At 44.9% G+C, this 20,676-nt stretch overlaps 1 protein-coding gene across 3 annotated transcripts in view; it reads right to left on the bottom strand.

Moving 5' to 3' along the window:
• Positions 1-20,676, bottom strand: part of rngtt (RNA guanylyltransferase and 5'-phosphatase) — a 520,247-nt gene that overhangs the window by 292,927 nt on the left and 206,644 nt on the right. For all 3 annotated transcript variants that reach the window (XM_072499776.1, XM_072499775.1, XM_072499777.1), the window contains one exon: positions 12,375-12,539. In XM_072499776.1, coding sequence (XP_072355877.1) covers positions 12,375-12,539 — 165 coding nt within the window. The remainder of the gene's footprint in view (positions 1-12,374; positions 12,540-20,676) is intronic.

Genomic DNA, 20,676 nt, shown 5'->3' with positions numbered 1-20,676 from the left:
AATAATTTAGAAAATCACATGTTCACAATCATATCAATGAAAGGCTCTCATTCAACATCTACAGTCCAATCCAGTTATGTATCACTGATCAACCAATTGCATGTTCATGACAAAATCTATGGCCAGATCAAATACCACCGGGTTATCACAAATCAATAACGTCTCTCTGCAAATGGTTTAAAATGTGATTTACTTCTGTAATCAATGCATTCACTCATTAAGTAGAGGAAGCTGAACAACACATTGACCCGGAAATACGACCATTACTAAATTGATCACAAGTAATTCCAAGCAGCACTACAGAATTGGAGCGAGGATTCAATCCAATGCACTCAAGAATTCTCATAAGTGACTTCCGGTTGCGGTGATGCACTGCTAAGCCGCACGTTCTAACTGACTTTTGGGCTCTTTTTGGGAGCCCCAACGGAATTTTTTTTGGACCAAACCCAGTGTGGGGTGACGAAGGAAGGAGTCCCCCCGGGTGTGTATGGAAAGGATCGGTGGTAGTGGCCAGATTGCGAAGGATCCTTTGGAGCAGCGGCAGAGAAGAGAAGGAAGAAGCAAGATGGCGACGGATGGAGCCCAGACGACATGGGGCCCGGACCAGCAGGAATTCCTCCGACTGTGTGGAGGAATTAAAGAAGGAGGTGCTGGCGCCGATGTTATTGGCAATCGAAGGGCTAAAAGAAACGCAAAAGGCCCAGGCGATAGAGCAACGTGGGGTGAAGGCGAAAGCATCTGAGAACGAGGATGAGATTCTGGGCCTAGCGGTAAAAATGGAGACGCACGAGGCGCTACATAAGAGGTGTATCGAAAGGCTCGAAGTCCTGGAGAACAGCTCGAGGAGAAAGAACCTCCGGATTCTGGGTCTCCCCGAGGGAGTGGAGGGAGCTGACGTTGGGGCTTATGTGAGCACAATGCTCCATTCGCTAATGGGAGCTGAGGCCCCCTCGGGTCCCCTGGAGGTGGAAGGGGCTCACCGGGTCCTTGTGAGGAGACCAAAGGCTGGAGAACCACCAAGGGCGATAGTGGTGAGATTTCACCGCTTCACCGACAGGGAGGCGGTTTTGATCCGGCTGATCACGTGGAATGTGAGAGGCCTAAATGGGCCGATTAAGAGGGCCCGACTTTTCGCGCACTTAAAAGGACTGAAGGCAGACGTGGTCATGCTTCAGGAGATGCATCTGAAGGTGGCGGATCAGGTTAGGTTAAGGAAAGGATGGGTGGGACAGGTGTTCCACTCAGGGTTGGACGCAAAAAATAGAGGGGTGGCGATATTGGTGGGGAAACGGGTGTCGTTCGAGGCTAGGAATATAGTGGTGGACAACGGTGGTAGATATGTGATGGTGAGTGGTAGATTGCAGGGAATGGAGTTCGTGCTGGTAAATGTATATGCCCCGAACTGTGACGACGCGGGATTTATGAAGCGGATGCTGGGACGTATCCCGGACCTGGAGGTGGGAAGCCTGGTAATGGGGGGGATTTCAATACTGTGCTGGATCCAGGGTTAGATCGGTCTAGATCCAGGACCGGAAGAAGGCCGGCAGCAGCCAAAGTGCTCAGGGAGTTCACGGAGCAAATGGGGGGAGTGGATCCGTGGAGATTTGCCAGGCCGTTGGCCAAAGAGTTCTCCTTTTTCTCCCATGTCCATCAGGTATACTCCAGGATAGATTTCTTTGTTTTGAGCAGGGCACTGATTTCGAGGGTGGCAGGAACGGAGTATTCGGCCATAGCCGTTTCAGACCATGCCCCGCACTGGGTGGATCTGGAACTAGGAGAGGAGAGGGAACAGCGCCCACTCTGGCGACTGGATGTGGGACTATTGGCGAATGAGGGGGTCTGTGGAAGGGTGCGGGGATGTATTGAGAGGTACCTGGAGGCCAATGATGACGGTGAGATCCAGGTGGGGGTAGTATGGGAAGCGCTGAAGGTGGTGGTTAGGGGAGAGTTGATCTCCATTAGGGCTTACAAGGAGAAAAAAAGAGGGCAAAGAAAGGGAGAGATTAGTGGGGGAGATTTTGAGAGTGGATAAAAGATATGCGGAGGCCCCGGACGAAGGACTATATAGAGAGAGGCGAAGACTTCAGATGGAGTTTGACCTGCTGACCACAGGGAAGGCAGAGGCACAGTGGAGGAAGGCACAGGGGATGAGATACGAATCTGGGGAAAAGGCGAGCCGGCTGCTGGCCCACCAGCTTCGTAAGACGATAGCGGCGAGGGAAATAGGGGGAGTTAGGGATGAAACGGGAACTACGGAGCAGAGAGCAAGGAAGGTAAATGAGGTGTTTAAGACCTTTTATGGAAGGCTATATAGGTCCCAACCCCGGAGGGAAAAGAGGGGATGCAACAGTTTCTGGACCAACTAAGGTTCCCGAGGGTGGAGGAGCAGGAGGTGGCAGGTCTGGGGGCTCCAATTGGGGTGGATGAGGTGACTAAACGGCTGGGGAACATGCAGGCAGGGAAGGCCCCGGGACCAGACGGGTTCCAGGTGGAATTTTACAGGAAATATGTGGACTTGTTCTGCTGGCGAGAACCTTTAACGAGGCCAGAGAAGGGGGGACTCTACCCCCGACAATGTCGGAGGCAACGATATCACTAATCCTGAAGCAGGATAAAGATCCGCTGCAATGCGGGTCATATAGGCCTATCTCGCTCCTGAATGTAGACGCCAAGTTGCTGGCAAAAGTGCTAGCGACGAGGATCGAGGATTGTGTCCCGGGGGTGGTGCATGAAGACCAGACAGGGTTTGTAAAGGGGAGACAACTGAATGTCAACGTGCGACGGCTGTTGGGAGTGATAATGATGCCCCCAGCGGAGGGGGAGGCAGAGATAGTGGTAGCGATGGATGCAGAGAAGGCATTCAATAGGGTAGAGTGGGAGTATTTATGGGAGGTGTTGAGGAGGTTTGGGTTCGGGGAGCGGTTTGTCAGTTGGGTCAAACTCCTCTATGAGGCCCCAGTGGCAAGTGTAGTCACAAATCGGCAGAGATCGGAGTATTTTCGGTTACATAGCATAACAAGGCAGGGGTGCCCCCTGTCCCCATTACTGTTCGTGCTGGCAATTGAACCACTGGCCATAGCGTTGAGAGACTCTAGGAAATGGAGGGGGGTGGTTAGAGGGGGAGAGGAACATCGAGTGTCACTCTACGCAGATGACCTGCTGCTGTATGTGGCGGATCCTGTGGAGGGGATGACAGAGGTTATGCAGATATTGAGGGAGTTTGGAGATTTTTCGGGATATAGGCTTAATATGGGGAAGAGTGAGCTTTTCGTAGTACACCCCGGGGATCAGGGAAGAGGGATAGACGCCCTGCCGTTAAGGAGAGTGGCAAGGAGCTTCCGATATTTGGGGATTCAGGTAGCCAAGAGCTGGGGAACTCTACACAAACTCAATCTGACACGGCTGGTGGAGCAGATGGAGGAGGATTTCAAGAGGTGGGATATGCTGCCGCTCTCACTGGCGGGCAGAGTGCAGGTGGTAAAGATGATGGTCCTCCCAAGGTTTCTTTTTGTGTATCAATGTCTCCCCATTTTGATCACTAAGGCCTTTTTTAACAAAATAGATAGGAGTGTTATGAGTTTCGTGTGGGCAGGGAAGACCCCGAGGGTAAGGAGGGGGTTCCTGCAGCGCAGCAGGGACAGAGGGGGACTGGCGTTGCCGAATCTGGACGACTATTACTGGGCCGCCAATGTGTCGATGGTTTGCAAGTGGATGAGGGAGAGAGAGGGGGCGGCGTGGAAGAGGCTGGAGATGGCGTCCTGTAAAGGAACGAGCCTAAAGGCGCTGGTGACGGCGCCGCTACCGCTTTCCCCGAAAAGGTATACCACGAACCCAGTGGTGGTGGCAACCTTAAGGATCTGGAGGCAATGGAGGCGACATCAGGGGGTGACGGGTGCCTCGGTGTGGTCCCTGATCAGGAATAACCATAGGTTTGTCCCAGGAAGGATGGACGCAGGGTTCCAGAGCTTGCATCGGGCAGGAATTAGGAGATTGAGAGACTTGTTTATTGACGGGGAGTTCGCGAGCCTGGGAGCGCTGGAGGAAAAGTACGAGTTGACCCCGGGGAATATCTTTAGATATATGCAAGTGAGGGCGTTTACGAGGCAACAGGTGAGGGAATTTCCGCTGCTCCCAACACAGGGGATCCAGGATAGAGTGATTGCAGGGGTATGGGCCGGGGAGGGCAAAGTGTCCGAAATATATCAGGAGATGAGAGACGAGGGGGAGGCGCTGGTAGAGGAGCTGAAAGGAAAATGGGAAGAAGAGCTGGGGGAGGAGATTGAGGAGGGGCTGTGGGCTGATGCTCTAAGTAGGGTAAATTCCTCTTCCTCGTGTGCCAGGCTTAGCCTGATACAATTCAAGGTTCTACACAGAGCACACATGTTGGGAGCAAGACTGAGCAGGTTCTTCGGAGTGGAGGACAGGTGCGGGAGGTGCTTGGGAAGCCCGGCGAACCACGCACATATGTTCTGGTCGTGTCCAGCACTGGATGAGTACTGGAGGGGAGTGGCAAGAGTGATTTCAAAGGTGGTGAAGGTCCGGGTCAAGCCAGGCTGGGGGTTAGCTATATTTGGGGTAGCGGAAGAGCCGGGAGTGCAGGAGGCGTCCCTGGTAGCCCGGCGAGGGATCTTACTCATGTGGAAGGAGGCGAAACCCCCCCGGCGTGGAGGCCTGGATAAACGACATGGTAGGGTTCATAAAAATGGAACGGATGAAGTTTGTGTTGAGAGGATCGGTTCAGGGGTTCTCCAGGCAGTGGCAACCGTTCCTTGACTATCTTGCGGAATGTTCAGGGAAAATAGATCGTCAGCAGCAGCAGCCCAGAGCGGGGGGAGGGAAAGGGGGGGGGGGGGGGGGGAGAGCACTATTTCTTGTTACTTTGCTAGTTCACTATTTTATTTAAATAATGTTACTTATTAGTTATTGTGTTATCTCTTATGTTGATTTGTAAAGTGGGAAAATTGTGTTTGAAAACTTTAATAAAATATATATTTTTTTAAAAAGAATTCTTATAAGTAGGGTGTCAGCGCTCATGTTTATCTGACAACACAGTACCCCCTCCCGACGCATTGGGATCCAAAACCCTATGTCACAACCTGACTGCAATTTCACCAATCAGCTGAGGACTCCAGCCCTCTCCCTCTAGCACAAGTGTGCAACCATAGTGGTTAGCACAGCTGTCTCACGGCGCTGAGGTCCCAGGTTCGATCCCGGCTCTGGGTCACTGTCCGTGTGGAGTTTGCGCATTCTCCCTGTGTCTGCGTGGGTTTCGCCCCCACAACCCAAAAAATGTGCAGGTTAGGTGGATTGGCCACGCTAAGTTGCTCCTTAATTGGAAAAAATAATTGGGTACTCTAAATTTATTTTTTTCTAAAAAGTGTACAAGCAGACTCATTGTGGAAATTGGGAAACGTTGGTTGCAGAAATGAAAAGTGTCACAGTATCAAGTTTTGAGAGTTTGTGGTGATGAAGCTTCTACAGACCATGATGCCATTGGAAAATCTATTAATGAGTTTGCTATGCTAATTTCAGATGAAAACTTTTTGCCTGAGAAAACTTGCATGCCGACGAAACAAGTCTATTCTGGCAAAATGCCCCTAGGAAAACTAGCAATGGCTGAGGGAAGTGCACCAATGTGTTTTAAAGATGCTAAGGATAAATTGACTGTCCTTGGTTGTGCCAGTGCAGCTTACACACACAAATGTGCATATGCTGTAATTGGGAAGAGCAAATGTCCCAGGAGCTTCAAGGGTATTCAGAAATTCCCTGTTCACTATTGTACCCTTGGGTAACCAGGAACATGTTTTTTCATTGGTTGCACAACCACTTTATACCAGAGGCACGTCTGTATTGTTGGACAGCTGGACTTGAGGAAATCTGCAATCTGTCATAGAAAATGCCAATAGATGATATTATTAAGATCTGCGACTGGTCGAGTGCATCCAAGTGAGAAAGAAATAATGTTAATCTACAAAATAAAAGACTAACTTATGAAACAAAAACCAATGTTGATGAGGTAATGAAGCTGGAAAAGCTAGTCAAGATTGCCTCTCAGCAGAGCACATGAATACTCTGAACCTTCTCTTACAAGCAGGGTCAAAGATGGCATCACAAGTGACAACTTATTACAGGTACCCTGCATTATTATTCAGTAATACATCTTACTTTTCTAGCCATTTTATTGACTTAGGACTGTAGTTAACCTAGGCTTAGGCTACTGTAATATGCCAAGTCCTCTATCCCATATCCAAAAACCAAAATTATCTGTAATCAGAAAGACGAGGAGTTTGGAGAACAGATACTTGACCTGTAACATGGGGCAAAATGAAATTCTAGATACTCTATAGACTAATGATTCAAAATACCACACAGTTCAAAATAAAATACCAGCATTAATACTTTTCACTTGAAAAGCATAGTTTACTGATTTTTGGGGACTCAAATGAAAACAAACCAACAGCAGATTGAGAAATTATATGGCCAATACATTTTTTTCGAGCTCCTGCACTTCAAAATTTCCCACCATACCACTGCTTATTGGGAGGAGCTAGGTATTTCTCAGGGAGTCATTTTTAAAGACAGGTAGGTTATCAAAACAAAATCTTTGCAAGCTGATATTCTTCAACAAGTTTATCACCCACATGAGCACAGATCAGATGAGAAGACTTGCAAGAGAGACTATCTATTGGGTGGGTATGTATAATGCCATTGAAGTGGTCACCTGTCAAGAGCATATGCTAAGTCTCACAAAGCACTTGATTCCACGTGAAATTCCTACTCATTCCTAGGTCCAAAATCGCATCTGACTTCTTTCATGTCCATGGTCTGGATTTCATAAATTAGTGTCACAAGTAGGCTTACATTAACACTGCAATGAAGTTACCGTGAAAATCCCCTAGTCGCCACGCTACAGCATCTGTTCGGGTACACAGAGGGAGAATATTAGAATATCCAATTCACCTAGCAAGCACATCGTTCAGGATGTGTGGGAAGAAACCGGAGCACCCGGAGCAAACCCACGCAGACACGGGGAGAACATGCAGACTCCGGACAGACAGAGACCCAAGCCGGGAATCAAACCCGGGACCCTGGCGCTGCGAAGCAACAGTGCTAAGCACTGTGCTACCATGCCACCCACGTCATCTACTTTATCAAGTACCCCATCTAATTTATCAAGTACCCCATTATTAAACAATTGCACAATATATTAAGCACAAATGTTGTGTGCACAAGTTCTTTTTTTAAAATAGTTAATTTGGTGTTGAGGGAGATCATTACAGATAGCAGTCCACAATTTGGTGATAAGCCATTTCAAGATGTGTGAGTAATTGGAATATCAATCACAATACTACTTTTCCTTGATACTCAAGATAAAACAGTCTAGCTGAATGAATTGATTCACACGGTGAAATCCTCAATTCTCAAATGTAGATGACCAAGCACTTGGAAAACCGTGGCAGGACCGGACAAATCCAGCAATGATTTACAAAAGGGAACTCATGCTTGACAAGTCTACTGGAATTCTTCAAGGATGTAATGAGTAGAGTTAATGAGGGGGAGCTAGTGGATGTGGTTTATTTGGACTTTCACAAAGCTTTCAAAGTCCCATACGAAAGACAAGCGTGATCAATTAAAACGCATGTGAGTGGGTGTGGTGTATTGAGATAGATAGAAAGCTGGTTGGCAGACAGGAAATAAAGAGTGGAATTAAAGGATCTTTTTCCAAATGGCAGGCAAAGACTCGTGGGGTACCACAGCGATCAATTTCAGGATCCCTGCTATTCACCATTTATATCAATGATTTAAATGAAGGACCTAAATGTAATATCTCTAAATTTGCAGATGACTCAAAGCTGAGTGGGAGGGTAAGCAGCAAGGATGATGCAGAGATCCCTCAGGGTGATTTGGACAAATTGAATGAGTGGGCAAATGAATGGCAGATGCCGTATAATTTGGATAAATGATAAGCTATCCACCTTGGTAGCAACTACAGAAAGGAAGATTATACCCAAATGGCTATAGATTGAGAGAGGATTGTGCAACGAGACCTAGGTCTCATAGAATTTACAGTGCAGAAGGAGGCCATTCGGTCCATCAAGTCTGCACCGGCCCTTGGAAAGAACACCCCACCCAAGCCCACACCTCCACCCTATCCCTGTAACCCAGTAACCCCACCCAACCTTTTTGGACCCCAAGGAAAATTTAGCATGGTCAATTCACCTAACCTGCACATCTTTGGACTGTGGGAGGAAACCGGAGCACCCGGAGGAAACCCATGCAGAAACGGGAATAACATGCAGACTCCGCACAGACAGTGACCTAAGCCGGGAATCGAACCTGGGACCCTGGAGCTGTGAAGCAACTGTGCTAACCACTTTGCTACCGTGCCGCCCATAAAATCAAAGTGGAGAATGTGGGCATCGATCCCACTACCTCTTCCATGCAAAGTAAGCGCTCTACCATTTGAGCTAATCCCCCCAGTCTGCCTGTTATTAGTGAACCAGATGGGGTTTTTAGCAATGTATGGTCATCATTAGACTTTTAATTCCAAATTTGTATTGAATTCAAATTTCACCATTCGCAGGATGAAATGAGTGGCAGGATTTGAACTCAGGTCCTCAGAACAGTACCCTGGGTTTCTGGTTTACTAGTCCAGTGACAATACTACTATACCACCGCCTTCCACTCTTTGTGGTATCCTTGTACACCAGTCTCGGAAAGTAAGTATGCAAGTGCAGCAGGCGGTAAAAAAGGCAAATGGTATTTTGGTCTTCATAGTGAGAGGTTTTGAGTATAAGATCAGGGATGTCTTGCTGCAATTATACAGAGCCTTGGTGAAACCACACCTGGAATATTTAGTGAAGTTTTGGCTTCCTTATATCAGGGAGGATGTTCTTGCTGTGGAGGGAATGCAGCAAAGGTTTACCAGACTGAGTTCTGGGATAGCGGGACTGACGTATGAGGAGAGATCATAGAATTTACAATGCAGAAGGAGGCCATTCGGCCCATACGGTCTGCACCAGCCCTTGGAAAGAGCACTCCACTTAAGCCCACGATCCACCCTATCCCTTTAATCCAGTAACACCAGCTAACCTTTTGGACACTAAGGGGCAATTTATCATGGCCAATCCATCTAACATGCACATCTTTGGACAGTGGGAGGAAACCGGAGCACCTGGAGGAAACCCACGCAGACACGGAGAGAAAGGGCAAACTCCACACAGTCACCCGAGGCCGAAATTGAACCTGGGACTCTGGAGCTGTGAGGCAATGGTGCTAACCACTGTGCCACCGTGCTGCGCAGATCGAGTCGGTTAGGATTAGATTTGCTTAGGGAGGCACGGTGGTGCAGTGGTTAGCACTGCTGCCTCAAAGCGGCGAGGACACGGGTTTGATCCCGGCCCTGGGTCACTGTCCTTGTGGAGTTTGCACATTCTGCCCGTGACTGCATGGGTCTCACCCCCACAACCCAAAGATGTGCAGGGTAGGTGAATTAGCCGTGCTAAATTGCCCATTAATTGGATGAGAGGGGGGGATCTTATTGAAACTTACAGGATACTGGGTGGTCTGGATAGAGTAGACGTGGCGAGGATGTTTCCACTTGTAGGAAAAACTAGAAGCAGAGGACACAATCTCAGACTAAAGGGACGATGCTTTAAAACAGAGATGAGGAGGAATTTCTTCAGCCAGAGGGTGGTGAATCTGTGGAACTCTTTGCCCCAGAAGGCTGTGGAGGTCAAATCACCGAGTGTCTTTACGACAGAGATAGATAGGTTCTTGATCAATAAGGGGATCAGGGGTTATGGGGAGAAGGCAGGAGAATGAGGATGAGAAAAATATCAGCCATGATTGAATGGCGGAGCAGACTCAATGGGCCAAGTGGCCTAATTTTACTCCTATGTCTTATGGTCTTAAAGGCTAAATCATTTCAATAAGACCATAAGATATAGGAACAGAATTAGGCTATTTGGCCTAAGTCTGCTCCGCCATTCGATCGTGGCTGATATGTTTTTCATCCCCATTCTAAAGTACCATTTCACACAACAGCAAGGTGCAACTGAGCAGAAGTGAAAAATGGTGGCATAGCGGTAATGTCACTGAATTAGTAATCCTGGGGACACGGATCACAGCAGCTGAATTCAATTAATAAGATCTGTGATTGAAAGTCAGCCTTGGTAATCGTGACCATGAACTATTGTTGACTGTTCCAAGAACCCTTCTTGTTCACTCGCGTCGTTGAGAGAAGGAAACCAGCCAAACCTTACCTGGTCTGGTCTACATGTGATTCAAGAACCACAGCAATATGTTTGACTATTACCTGCCTTCTGATATGGTCTAGCTAACCACTTAGTTCAAGGGCAATTACGGATGAGCAACAAATGCTGGCCTTGCCAATGGTACCCCACTTCCCATGAAAGAGTAAATAAAAATAAATAAATAAAATCAGATCTATTTCAGCTCCTCAACTGCCAGACAGTCCCGTTACATCTAGGATAAAATCCCAGTAACCAGGAACAACATCCAAGAATGACAATCCTATAGGTCACGGAGTAATTAGAAAAATCTACAGACAAGGTTCCCATTACAAAATCTGGGCATATCAGGTTACCTTTATGCCCAGAAACTCATAAATTCATCACATATGAATGGTAACTAAACATGCCCATGTATTGTAAATAGTTATAGTTATCTTTCAAATTTAGGGCAGCACGGTAGCATAGTGGTTAGCACAATTGCTTCACAGCTCCAGGGTCCCAGGTTCGATTCCCGGCTTGGGTCGCTGTCTGTGCGGAGTCTGCACGTTCTCCCAGTGTGTGCGTGGGTTTCCTCCGGGTGCTCCGGTTTCCTCCCACAGTCCAAAGATGTGCAGGTTAGGTGGACTGGCCATGCTAAATTGCCCTTAGTGTCCAAAATTGCCCGAAGTGTTGGGTGGGGTTACTGGGTTATGGGATAGGGTAGAGGTGGTGACCTTGGGTTGGGTGCTCTTTCCAAGAGCCGGTGCAGACTCGATGGGCCAAGTGGCCTCCTTCTGCACTGTAAATTCTGTGTTTCTAAAAAAAAGGGGATGTTGTGATATGGCTTTAAGCAATATCAACATGCCGCCACTAGAAGGAAAATGTATCATGTGATCCAGATTTAGTTTCACCTTTGCTTTGAGCAGAGCATACACACAGCTCTTCAAGCTTTATACCTATGTATAACTGTCCTTATGTGCTCAGTTTAAATAACCAAACCCATAACATGTTTACCCAATCCCTTGTAAGTGATTAGTGATCATGTTACAATAACATGATACTTCCGACCCCTGAACCGCTTCCCTCCCACCCTAACTTAATCTAATCCTGTTCAATGTCAGATCTACACCACTCTTAAAAGCATTTTCAGAAATGTTGCTATGTTTTGACTTCTACATTATTATAGAATAATATAGCATATAATAAATTACATGTTAATACGGCAATATATATTTGACAAGCCTGTATTATTCATATAGCTTTGCAGGAACAACTTGCTGTATTAAGACAATACTAAAGTTTACAGCTTTCATACCATTTATTTTCTTATTTATGTATGGAAGGACAATTGCCATATCTGTATATCAAGTTTATCCAAGTAAGTTCTATTTCATCCTTGTTTTAGGTTGCAGTCTTATTCGACTTCAAGAAATCCAGATCACTGTGACAAAGTAGCATCAAAACACATTTGAAGGATTTTTACGGGATACATATATTTTTTTTTAAATACTTTGCCCATTTCAAGTGTCATAAATGGAATGTCACGCTTAATCACGATGTAACTGCTTATGAAACAATCTTAACCCATGCATGTCTTTAACCCTTCGGTTATTCAAAAGGCTTAATTTGTGGAGACATTAAGAGATGTAGTGGCAAAGCACTCCTCAGTGCCATTATTATTCAAGAGAGCAAATCATCACCATGAGCAATAAATGCTGGCCGAGCTAGCGACGCCACATTCCGGGAATGAATATGGGGGAAAAAATTATGTACCACTAAGAAGTGGTACAATAGCTGTTCAGTCACCCAGCTCAAGTTGCCATGTTACAAGGAAAAAGACTTCAACAGGACATCAACAGTTTCTCAGGTATAAGACAAGTAGTCTATTCAGAGTTGATTTAACAAAAGCTTTGGAGCAGTTCGCTGTTGGACATAGAAAGGCCATTGTCAGTGGAGAAAAAGGATTTCATATCTTCAAGTACATTAAAATATTTGCAGACTAACAGTGCCTATACATTAAGTACATCAGCATCATCATCTGAGATAAAAGTGCTGTCCTGAGCTATACCATTTCTCTCATTTGAACAATCAACGGTAGATGAAGAATAGAAACATCATTGTACAAATATAATTATTCACCTTCCTTGCAGCATGGATGTCAAAGAATGGCTTGTTTCGAACACTGAATGGTTCTCTTGCTTTGTCAATCTGTCCATTCTTCATTTTTTCATGCCGTGGTTGTATTATTTCCTTTTCAATACAGCTCAATCGGACATTAAAATCACAGTCACCAACTGGCTTGCCCTACAAAAAAAGCAAATTTTAAAAATTAGTCCAACGGGTAAATTACTTTTGTTGAGGAAATTAGGAACATTTGCGTTTTATCCACTTCTATTTTTAGGTCTTCTCATGAAATGGAAACATCAGAACATAGCAGACTATTCAGCCCTAGAAGCAGATCTGTTCAATTCATCATGCCAGATCTGTACTTGAACACTATTTTAACTACCGTTACTCTGTAGCCCATGATATCTTTACTTAGCAAAAATATGTTGATTTGGGTCTCAAAATTGCAAGTGAGCAGATCAAGACTTGAGCATAAGGATTAGGGATAAGGAGGTGATTGAGGCTCCAGTGACGGCAAGGGGGGAATAAAGTAGAGCAGGCGAGCCTGGAGTCCAGCATTTTCTGCACAAAAAGTAGCAGCAACCAACTGAAATTGGTGGTCGAGAAGAGTCGGCAGTAAATCTGTGAGTGAAACCCTTGGCCTTTACTTTGGATAAACTGGTACAATAATGCGCAGTCAGGAAATGGAGATCAAGCATTCTCATTGGAAGAACCAAGGGAAAAGGAGTAGAGAGAGGTTCATGAGATGCTTCGCTAGAAGTGGCTGGTCATGTAGAGCTTAAATCATCATTTACAGCGGAATGCACCAAGCATCCTCCTCTGTCCTGCAATTGCTGCCATTCAATGAAAACTCATTTACCAAATCTGAGCCCAGGAAGATATTTGGAAATAGAAAACAGAAAATGGAAATATTCGATAGGTCTGCCTCTGTGGAGAAAGAAACTGAGTTAACCATTCAGATGTGTAACTTTCATCAGAACATTTGTATTAGTGATTTAAGAATGTACGGCAGAGTGAGGCCAACAGCTCGGGTTCTTCATACCGGCTAAGGTTATTCATGAAGGCCCAGCCTTCTCAGCTCTGCTTGCCTGAGGTGGGGTGATCCTCAGGTTAAATCACAACCAGTCAGCTCTTCCCCTCAAAGGGGAACCCAGCCTATGGTCATCTGGGACGATGGAGACTTTACTTTAATGTAAGAAGCATCCCAGGATGGCATGGTGGCGCAGTGATTACATAGATATATAGAAGATAGGAGCAGGAGGAAGCCTTTTGGACCTTCGAGCCTGCTCCGCCATTTATCACGATCATGGCTGATCATCCAACTCAATAGCCTAATCCTGCTTTGTCCCCATAGCCTTTGATCCCATTCTCCCCTGTGGCCATCTAAAATGGCTGCCCGCAAAGGATAATGGGAATTGTGGTCAAGTTGGGACACAGACGATACACAGCCCCTGTGTATTGTGCAAAAGAAAACCAGACCGAACTGAAACTTGCACCTGTTAAAGGTCAATCACCGATTTCCCCAGGACAATAGACTCAAATCAAGGAATAGCAACAGTAGCAGACTCACCAGCACCGCTTCCCCTTATTTGGAAAGGCATACATACTTGGGACAATGGTAACTAGGACCCGCACAGTCATCGAGGTACCCGCCCCTAATTGGCAAGAATCGATTAGGGTGATCGAGACCCTATCGATCCATTGAATCCTAGGTCAGCACCGCCCAAAAGGGCGTGAAAAAGGAGAAGGATAAGAGGCACTGCGCCATGAGGGATTGGTCTCTTTTGGAACCAGCCTGTGCCCACACCAACTGCAACATTACGACCAGCTAAGTTCAAGACCCGCGATCGCTACCTGAGAGAGACGAGCCGCAGCCGAGACGAACCTGATGACTTCCAGCCGACACACGTGGCGATTCAGATAAAGGTCTTATCTACCTGCACAGAGCCGGTCATCCAGAAGTTAAGTAAAGGTCACCTTAGTTGATAGGTGTAGTTTAATGCATAGCCGCGTGTATCATCGCACATAGAGATAAGCCTCATGTTTAATAATAAACTGTCTTTTGAACTAACATACTGGTTGTGGTCATTTGGTCAATACAAGAAACATACTCGTAGCTTGTGGTTTGTTAATAGAAGTAGCAATACCCCAAGTACTATATCTAGCCGCCTTTTGAATATATTCAATGTTTTAGCATCAACTACTTCCTGTAGTAATGAATTCCACAGGCTCACCACTCTTTGGGTGAAGAAATGTCTTCTCATCTCTGTCCAAAATGGTTTAGCCTGAATCCTCAGACCATGACCCCTGGTTCTGGACATACCCACCATTGGGGACATCTTCCCTGCATCTACCCTGTCCAGTCCTGTTAGAATTTTTAAAATCTCTATGAGATCCCCCTCATTCTTCTGAACTCCAGCAAGAACAATCCTAACCAAGTCAATCTCTCCTCATATGACAGTCCCGCCATCCTGGAATCAGTCTGGTAAACGGTCGCTGCACTCCCTCGAGAGCAAGAACACCCTTCCTCAGAGGAAACCAAAACTGCATACTATATTCGAGATGTGACTTAACCGAGGCCCTGTATAATTGTAGCAACACATCCCTGCTTCTGTACTCGAAACCTCTCGCAATGAAGGCCAACATACCTTTAGCCTTCTTTACCGCCTGCTGCACCGGCATGCTTACCTCCAGTGACTGGTGCACAAGGACACCCAGGTCCCGCTGCACACTCCCCTCTCCCAATTTACAACCAATCAAGTAGTAATCTGCCTTCCTGTTTTTGCTTCCAAAGTGAATAACCTCACACTTATCCAAATTATGCTGCCTCATGGCACCGAGGACCCGGGTTCGATCCCGGCCCCGGGTCACTATCCATGTGGAGTTTGCATATTCTCCCCATGTCTGTGTGGGTCTCACCCCCCACAACCCAAAAGATGTGTCGAGTAAGTGGATTGGCCACACTAAATTGTTCCTTAATTAGTAAACATTTTTAAAAAGCATCCCAAGTCCCATCCATTGTGCGAGTGCTCGTTTGGTTCAGGTCAGTTTGTACCGGCTGGTTTTGACGTATTAAGTCCAAGTACAGATCAGCTCCATCATGTTTGCGAAGTGGAACTATGGCTGTATTTATAGGATAAATGTATGTGGGTTATGAGATTACTACTCTCATTACAAGAAAGGTCACCATTAAATAACTCTTAAATAAAAATCACATACCAGTAATTAACTGAATTTAAATTCCCCACTTGCCACAGTGCAATTTGAAATCATATCTCCAAATTATTAGTTGAAAGCCTCTGAGCTACTGCCATATCCCCAAGATTACATTCAGTGAAATCCTTTCCTTCCCAACCCCATCCTACATAAAAATTAAAGAGTGCCCAACGGTCCCCATAAGTAAGGGATATGAAAAGCCTATCCAACAGACAAACCAGGTGAGAATAACGTCACTTTCAAGGCCCTAAACTCTGGAATTTCCTTCCTAAATATCTCCACCTCCCTTTATGATGCTCCTTAAAACCTTTGACCAAGCTCTCGGTCATCGGCCTTACAATCAATTTACAGGCTGCATATCAAATTTTGCTTTATAACACTCCTGTGAAACACCTTGGGTTGTTTTATTCTGTTCAAGATGCTATATAGATACAGAGGATATACAAATACATATGTAAATATATGGGATTATCCAGTATTTTCTGTGCTATATAAATACAAGTTGTTGTTTTGGGGAAATATTGTGAAAAATGTTGAAAGAATATTCAATATAGATAAATACTGTTGTTCATGTTCCTTATAATAAGGTTGTAAACAGCCTGCTATATAAAAAAAAATCACCAATACTGTGAATCAACCCTGAGGAAACCTAATAATTTAGGTTGAATGATCTTGGTATCCGCTCAATTAAATAGTTGCATTCACACAACAGAGCTCAAGATCCTTCTTGTTACAGAATACAAATCAGAAGCAGATGTTAATCCGCAGGGCCTCAATTGCATTTGGAGCTATCTGCTGATTGAGTTTGAGGCTGTTGCCAGCTAAGTATGATATCAAAGCTACAGCCAAGCCAAAATGCAAGGCTCCCTCAGGGAAAGTAAATGCAACATTATATGCTGTTTTTCATAATAGGTAACTTTAAAAAAACTGCAGGTGTGAGACAAACAGGGATGGGAAAGTGCAATGCATTGATTAAAGTTCCACATTTGGCAGTAAGCAAAGAACCAGACTTAATATTTAAATTATTCACGTGAATCATACTGCTGCAGTTCTGACTCGGAAGTGACTTCCTGCTATAAATTCTGGCGCTATAGTAGATGTTTTCCTGGATTCAGCACAAGCAGCACCTCCTATAACCAGGAATTTAGCTTAAATATCCTAGTCATACACCCTGACCAGGGAACCACAACAAAGAGATCCCACTTTGTGTGTGCAGGATATTGTAATCTTGCACGTGCACATATGTACTTTACTCCCATCTTCCAGACAATAGCTGAGAAACACTCAGACAAGGCTCTCTTTGTAATAAACAAAAGGTTATTTTACATGAATGATCAGGATACACAGTTATTCTTAACACTCCTAATATGGAAAAACAAAGCATGCCACTCTATGAACAGCTGAACTTGCCTTCCAAATTAGTAAATTCCTTTAACTTGTGAGCTCTAACCTTAAAGAGAAAGTATTCTTCTGTGTCTGTTTCCATGTCAAACGTATGTCATAATATACACCAGTATATCATGGTGCAGACACACACTGATGGACACACAGTGGGACCAATCAACATACACAACACCGCAGCCAATCACCAGTGAGAGCACACGTACTATAAAGACAGGGGACATCAGAGTTCCCGCTCATTCGAGTAGCAGCTAGCTAGGAGCACAGAGCTCACAGCTTACAACACAGACATTCACCATGTGCTGAGTGCATCAACTGGTTAGGACAAGGCAAAGGTTTTTTGTTAAAACTGGTATCGTATTTACCCACAGTTCAAGTATATTTAAATAGTTAACCTTTTAATAAAATAGTGTTGCACTACTTCAAATGTTGGTGACCTGTATATGATCCAGAACACCCAACACATCAACGTATGCAAGTGCCTTTCCTTCCAGTTAGACAGATGCCAAAGGTTCAGATTTTGAACACAGAAACATTTGCAAAAGAATTAGGCTGACCCTCTGGTGCAGTATTGAAGGAATAATGTACTGTCAGAAGTATCATTTTTCTTTCAGGTGAGATATCAAAGCTGTCTCTCAGGTGTGCATAATAGTCTATTGACACTATTTGAAGAGGAGCAAGGGAGCCCCGTCCAAATATTTATTTTTAACTAACATTTCTAAAAAGAGCTTGCAGATATGGCATTACCTTTTGAAGGATATCTCCAGGAATGTACCTGGAGTTGGCAACCCGAATCTCCGGTGATCCTAGCTCAACTCTTACTATAGACCATGAATTACAGTTTGGACACTTGAGAGGGCAAATACAGTAGGAATAGCGATCCTCTAGTTTTCCACCTCTTTAAATGCTTTTCTTTATCCGCTCCGCAATGCATGTCTAAAGTACAATCTATCCTCATCCCCTCCTACCTCTACAGGCTGCCCTCCGGCAATATTACCCAAAAACAAAGCATCCGTTTCCACATACGGTCACATGACACCCATCTCTTCCTCAGCACCATCCAAGCATGGCTCAAAGATTGGTGTAGGAGAAATGGGTTAATGATCTTGTAAAGGATTATCGGGAGAAGAGTGACCATTGCATGTTTGAATTTCAAATTCAGTCTGAGGGCAGTAAACTTGAGTCCCACACTAGTCACCTGGTGTTAAACTAAGGTAATTACATAGGCATGAGAATAGATTTGACCTTAGTGGACTGGCTGGAAAGACTAAAAGAACAGTTGATGAACGGTGGCAGACATTTAAGGAGATATTAGATTCCTCCCAACGAAAATATATTACAGAGAGGAAGGAAGATTGTAAGAGGGGGAAAATGCATCCGTGGCTAAGCAAGGAGGCAAAATAGAACAAAAGCAAAAACTAAGGCATACCATATTGCAAAAGTCAGTGGTAGGATGGAAAATTGGGAAAACTTTAAAAATCAGAGGGTTACTAACAAACATTTTTTTCAATAAATTTAGAGAACCCATTTATTTTTTCCAATTAAGGGACAAGTTAGTGTGGCCAATCCACCTACCCTACACATCTTTGAGTTGCGGGGGTGAGACCCACGCAGACACGGGAAGAATGTGCAAACTCCACACGGACAGTGACACGGGGCCGGGATCGAACCTGGGTCCTCAGCGCCATGAGGCAGAAATGCTAACCACTGCGCCACCATGCCACCCAGAGAGGGACTAAAAATGATAATGAAAAGAGCAAAGGTAAATTATGAAAGAAATCTAGTCAAAAATATAAAAACGGGGGCAGCACGGTGGCACAGTGGTTAGCATTGCTGCCTACGACGCTGAGGACCCGGGTATGAATCCCGGCCCTGGTCACTGTCCGTGTGGAGTTAGCACGTTCTCCCCATATCTGCGTGGGTTTCGCCCCCACAACCCATAAATGTGCAGGTTAGGTGGATTGCCCACGCTAAATTGTCCCTTAATTGGAAAAATAATTGGGTACTCTAAATTTAAATATATATATAAAAACGGTTAACAAAAGATTCGGTAAGTATATGAAAAAAGAGTAGCTAAAGTCAAAGTTGGTCCATTAGTGGGCAAGACTGGGGATCTAATAATGGGGAACACAGAAATGGCAGAGAAACAAAATCAATATTTTACCTTAGTTTTCACGGTGGAAGATACTAGAGCGATCCCAGTAGTAACAGGTAATGCAGAGGTTGTTGAAAAGAAGGAATGTAAAACAATCGGCATCAGTAGGGAAAAAGTACTGAGCAAGCTTGTGGGATTAAAGGCAGACAGGTCCCCAGGGCCTGATGGCCTACATACTAGAGTGTTAAATGAATTAGCAACAGAGGTAGTGGAGACATTGGTCATAATATTCCAAAATTCCTTAGATTCTGGAAAGGTTCTCGTGGATTGAAAAAAGGCTAATATAACATCCTTGATCAAAAAGGGAAGTCAGAAAGTAGGAAACGATAGGCAAGTTAGTTTAATGTTTGTTAGGTGTCTGTTGGAATCCATTATTAAGGAAGTAGTAATGGGACTTTTGGAAAGTCAAAACGCAATCCATCAGAATCAGCATGGTTTTTTTAAAGGATATGTTTGACTAATTTGCTGGAATACTTCAAAGATGTAATAAGCAAAGTGAATAATGGGGGCCCTGTAGATATAGTGTATCTGGACTTCCAGAAGGCATTTGATAAGGTGCATACAAAACGTTAATACACAAGATAGGACCTCCAAGGGTTTACGAGTAATATATTAGCTTGGATAGAGGTCTGGCTAACCAAAGAAAACAGAGAGTGGGGATAAATGGTTTTTTTTTGGTTGGCAAGCTGGAACTAGTGGGGGTCCACAGGGTTCGGTTCTCGGGCCCCAACTATTTACATCTATATGAATGATTTGGATGCAAGGGTAGTATGTACTACAGCCAAATTTCTGGATAAGTGAGATTATCCAGTTTGGTTGGAGGAATAAAAAGTCAAATTATCTAATTGATGAGAAAATTGAAAATGCTTTGGTGCAGAGGAATTCGGGTGTCTGTGCACTAATCGCAGAAAATTAGTATGCAGGTGCAGCAGGTAATAAGGAAGGCAAATGGAATTTTGGCATTCATTGCTAATGGAATAGAGTATAAAAGTAGGGAAGAGCTGTTGCAATTGTAAAGGGCATTGGTGATACTGCATCTGGAGTACTGCGTAAAGTTTTGGTCCCTTTACCTGAGAAGGAAAGGTTCACTAGATTGATTCCAGGGATGAAGGACTTGTCTTATGAAGAGACATTGAGCAGTTTAAGCATATACTCGCTGGAGTATGGAAGAATGAGGCAAGATCTAATTCAGGTATACAAGATGCTAAAGGAGATTGACCCAGTAGACGTGGAGCGGATGTTTCCCCTTTGTACATTCTAGAATGAGAGGCCATAGTTTTCGGCTAAGGGGTGGCTAAGATTTAAAACACAAATTACAGATCACAGAATATACAGAGCAGAAGGAGGCCATTCGGCCCATCGAGTCTGCACCGGCTCTTGGAAAGAGCACCCTACCCAAGGTCAACACCTCCACCCTATCCCCATCACCCAGTAACCCCACCCAACACTAAGGGCAATTTTGGACACTACGGGTAATTTATCATGGCCAATCCACCTAACCTGCACATCTTTGGACTGTGGGAGGAAACCGGAGCACCCGGA

Source organism: Scyliorhinus torazame, chromosome 4 (genome assembly GCF_047496885.1).
Source record: "Scyliorhinus torazame isolate Kashiwa2021f chromosome 4, sScyTor2.1, whole genome shotgun sequence".
NCBI classification, from domain to species: Eukaryota; Metazoa; Chordata; class Chondrichthyes; order Carcharhiniformes; family Scyliorhinidae; genus Scyliorhinus; species Scyliorhinus torazame.
The sequence above is the reverse complement of the archived record's forward strand: the minus strand, read 5'-3'. Positions and strand labels throughout refer to the sequence as shown.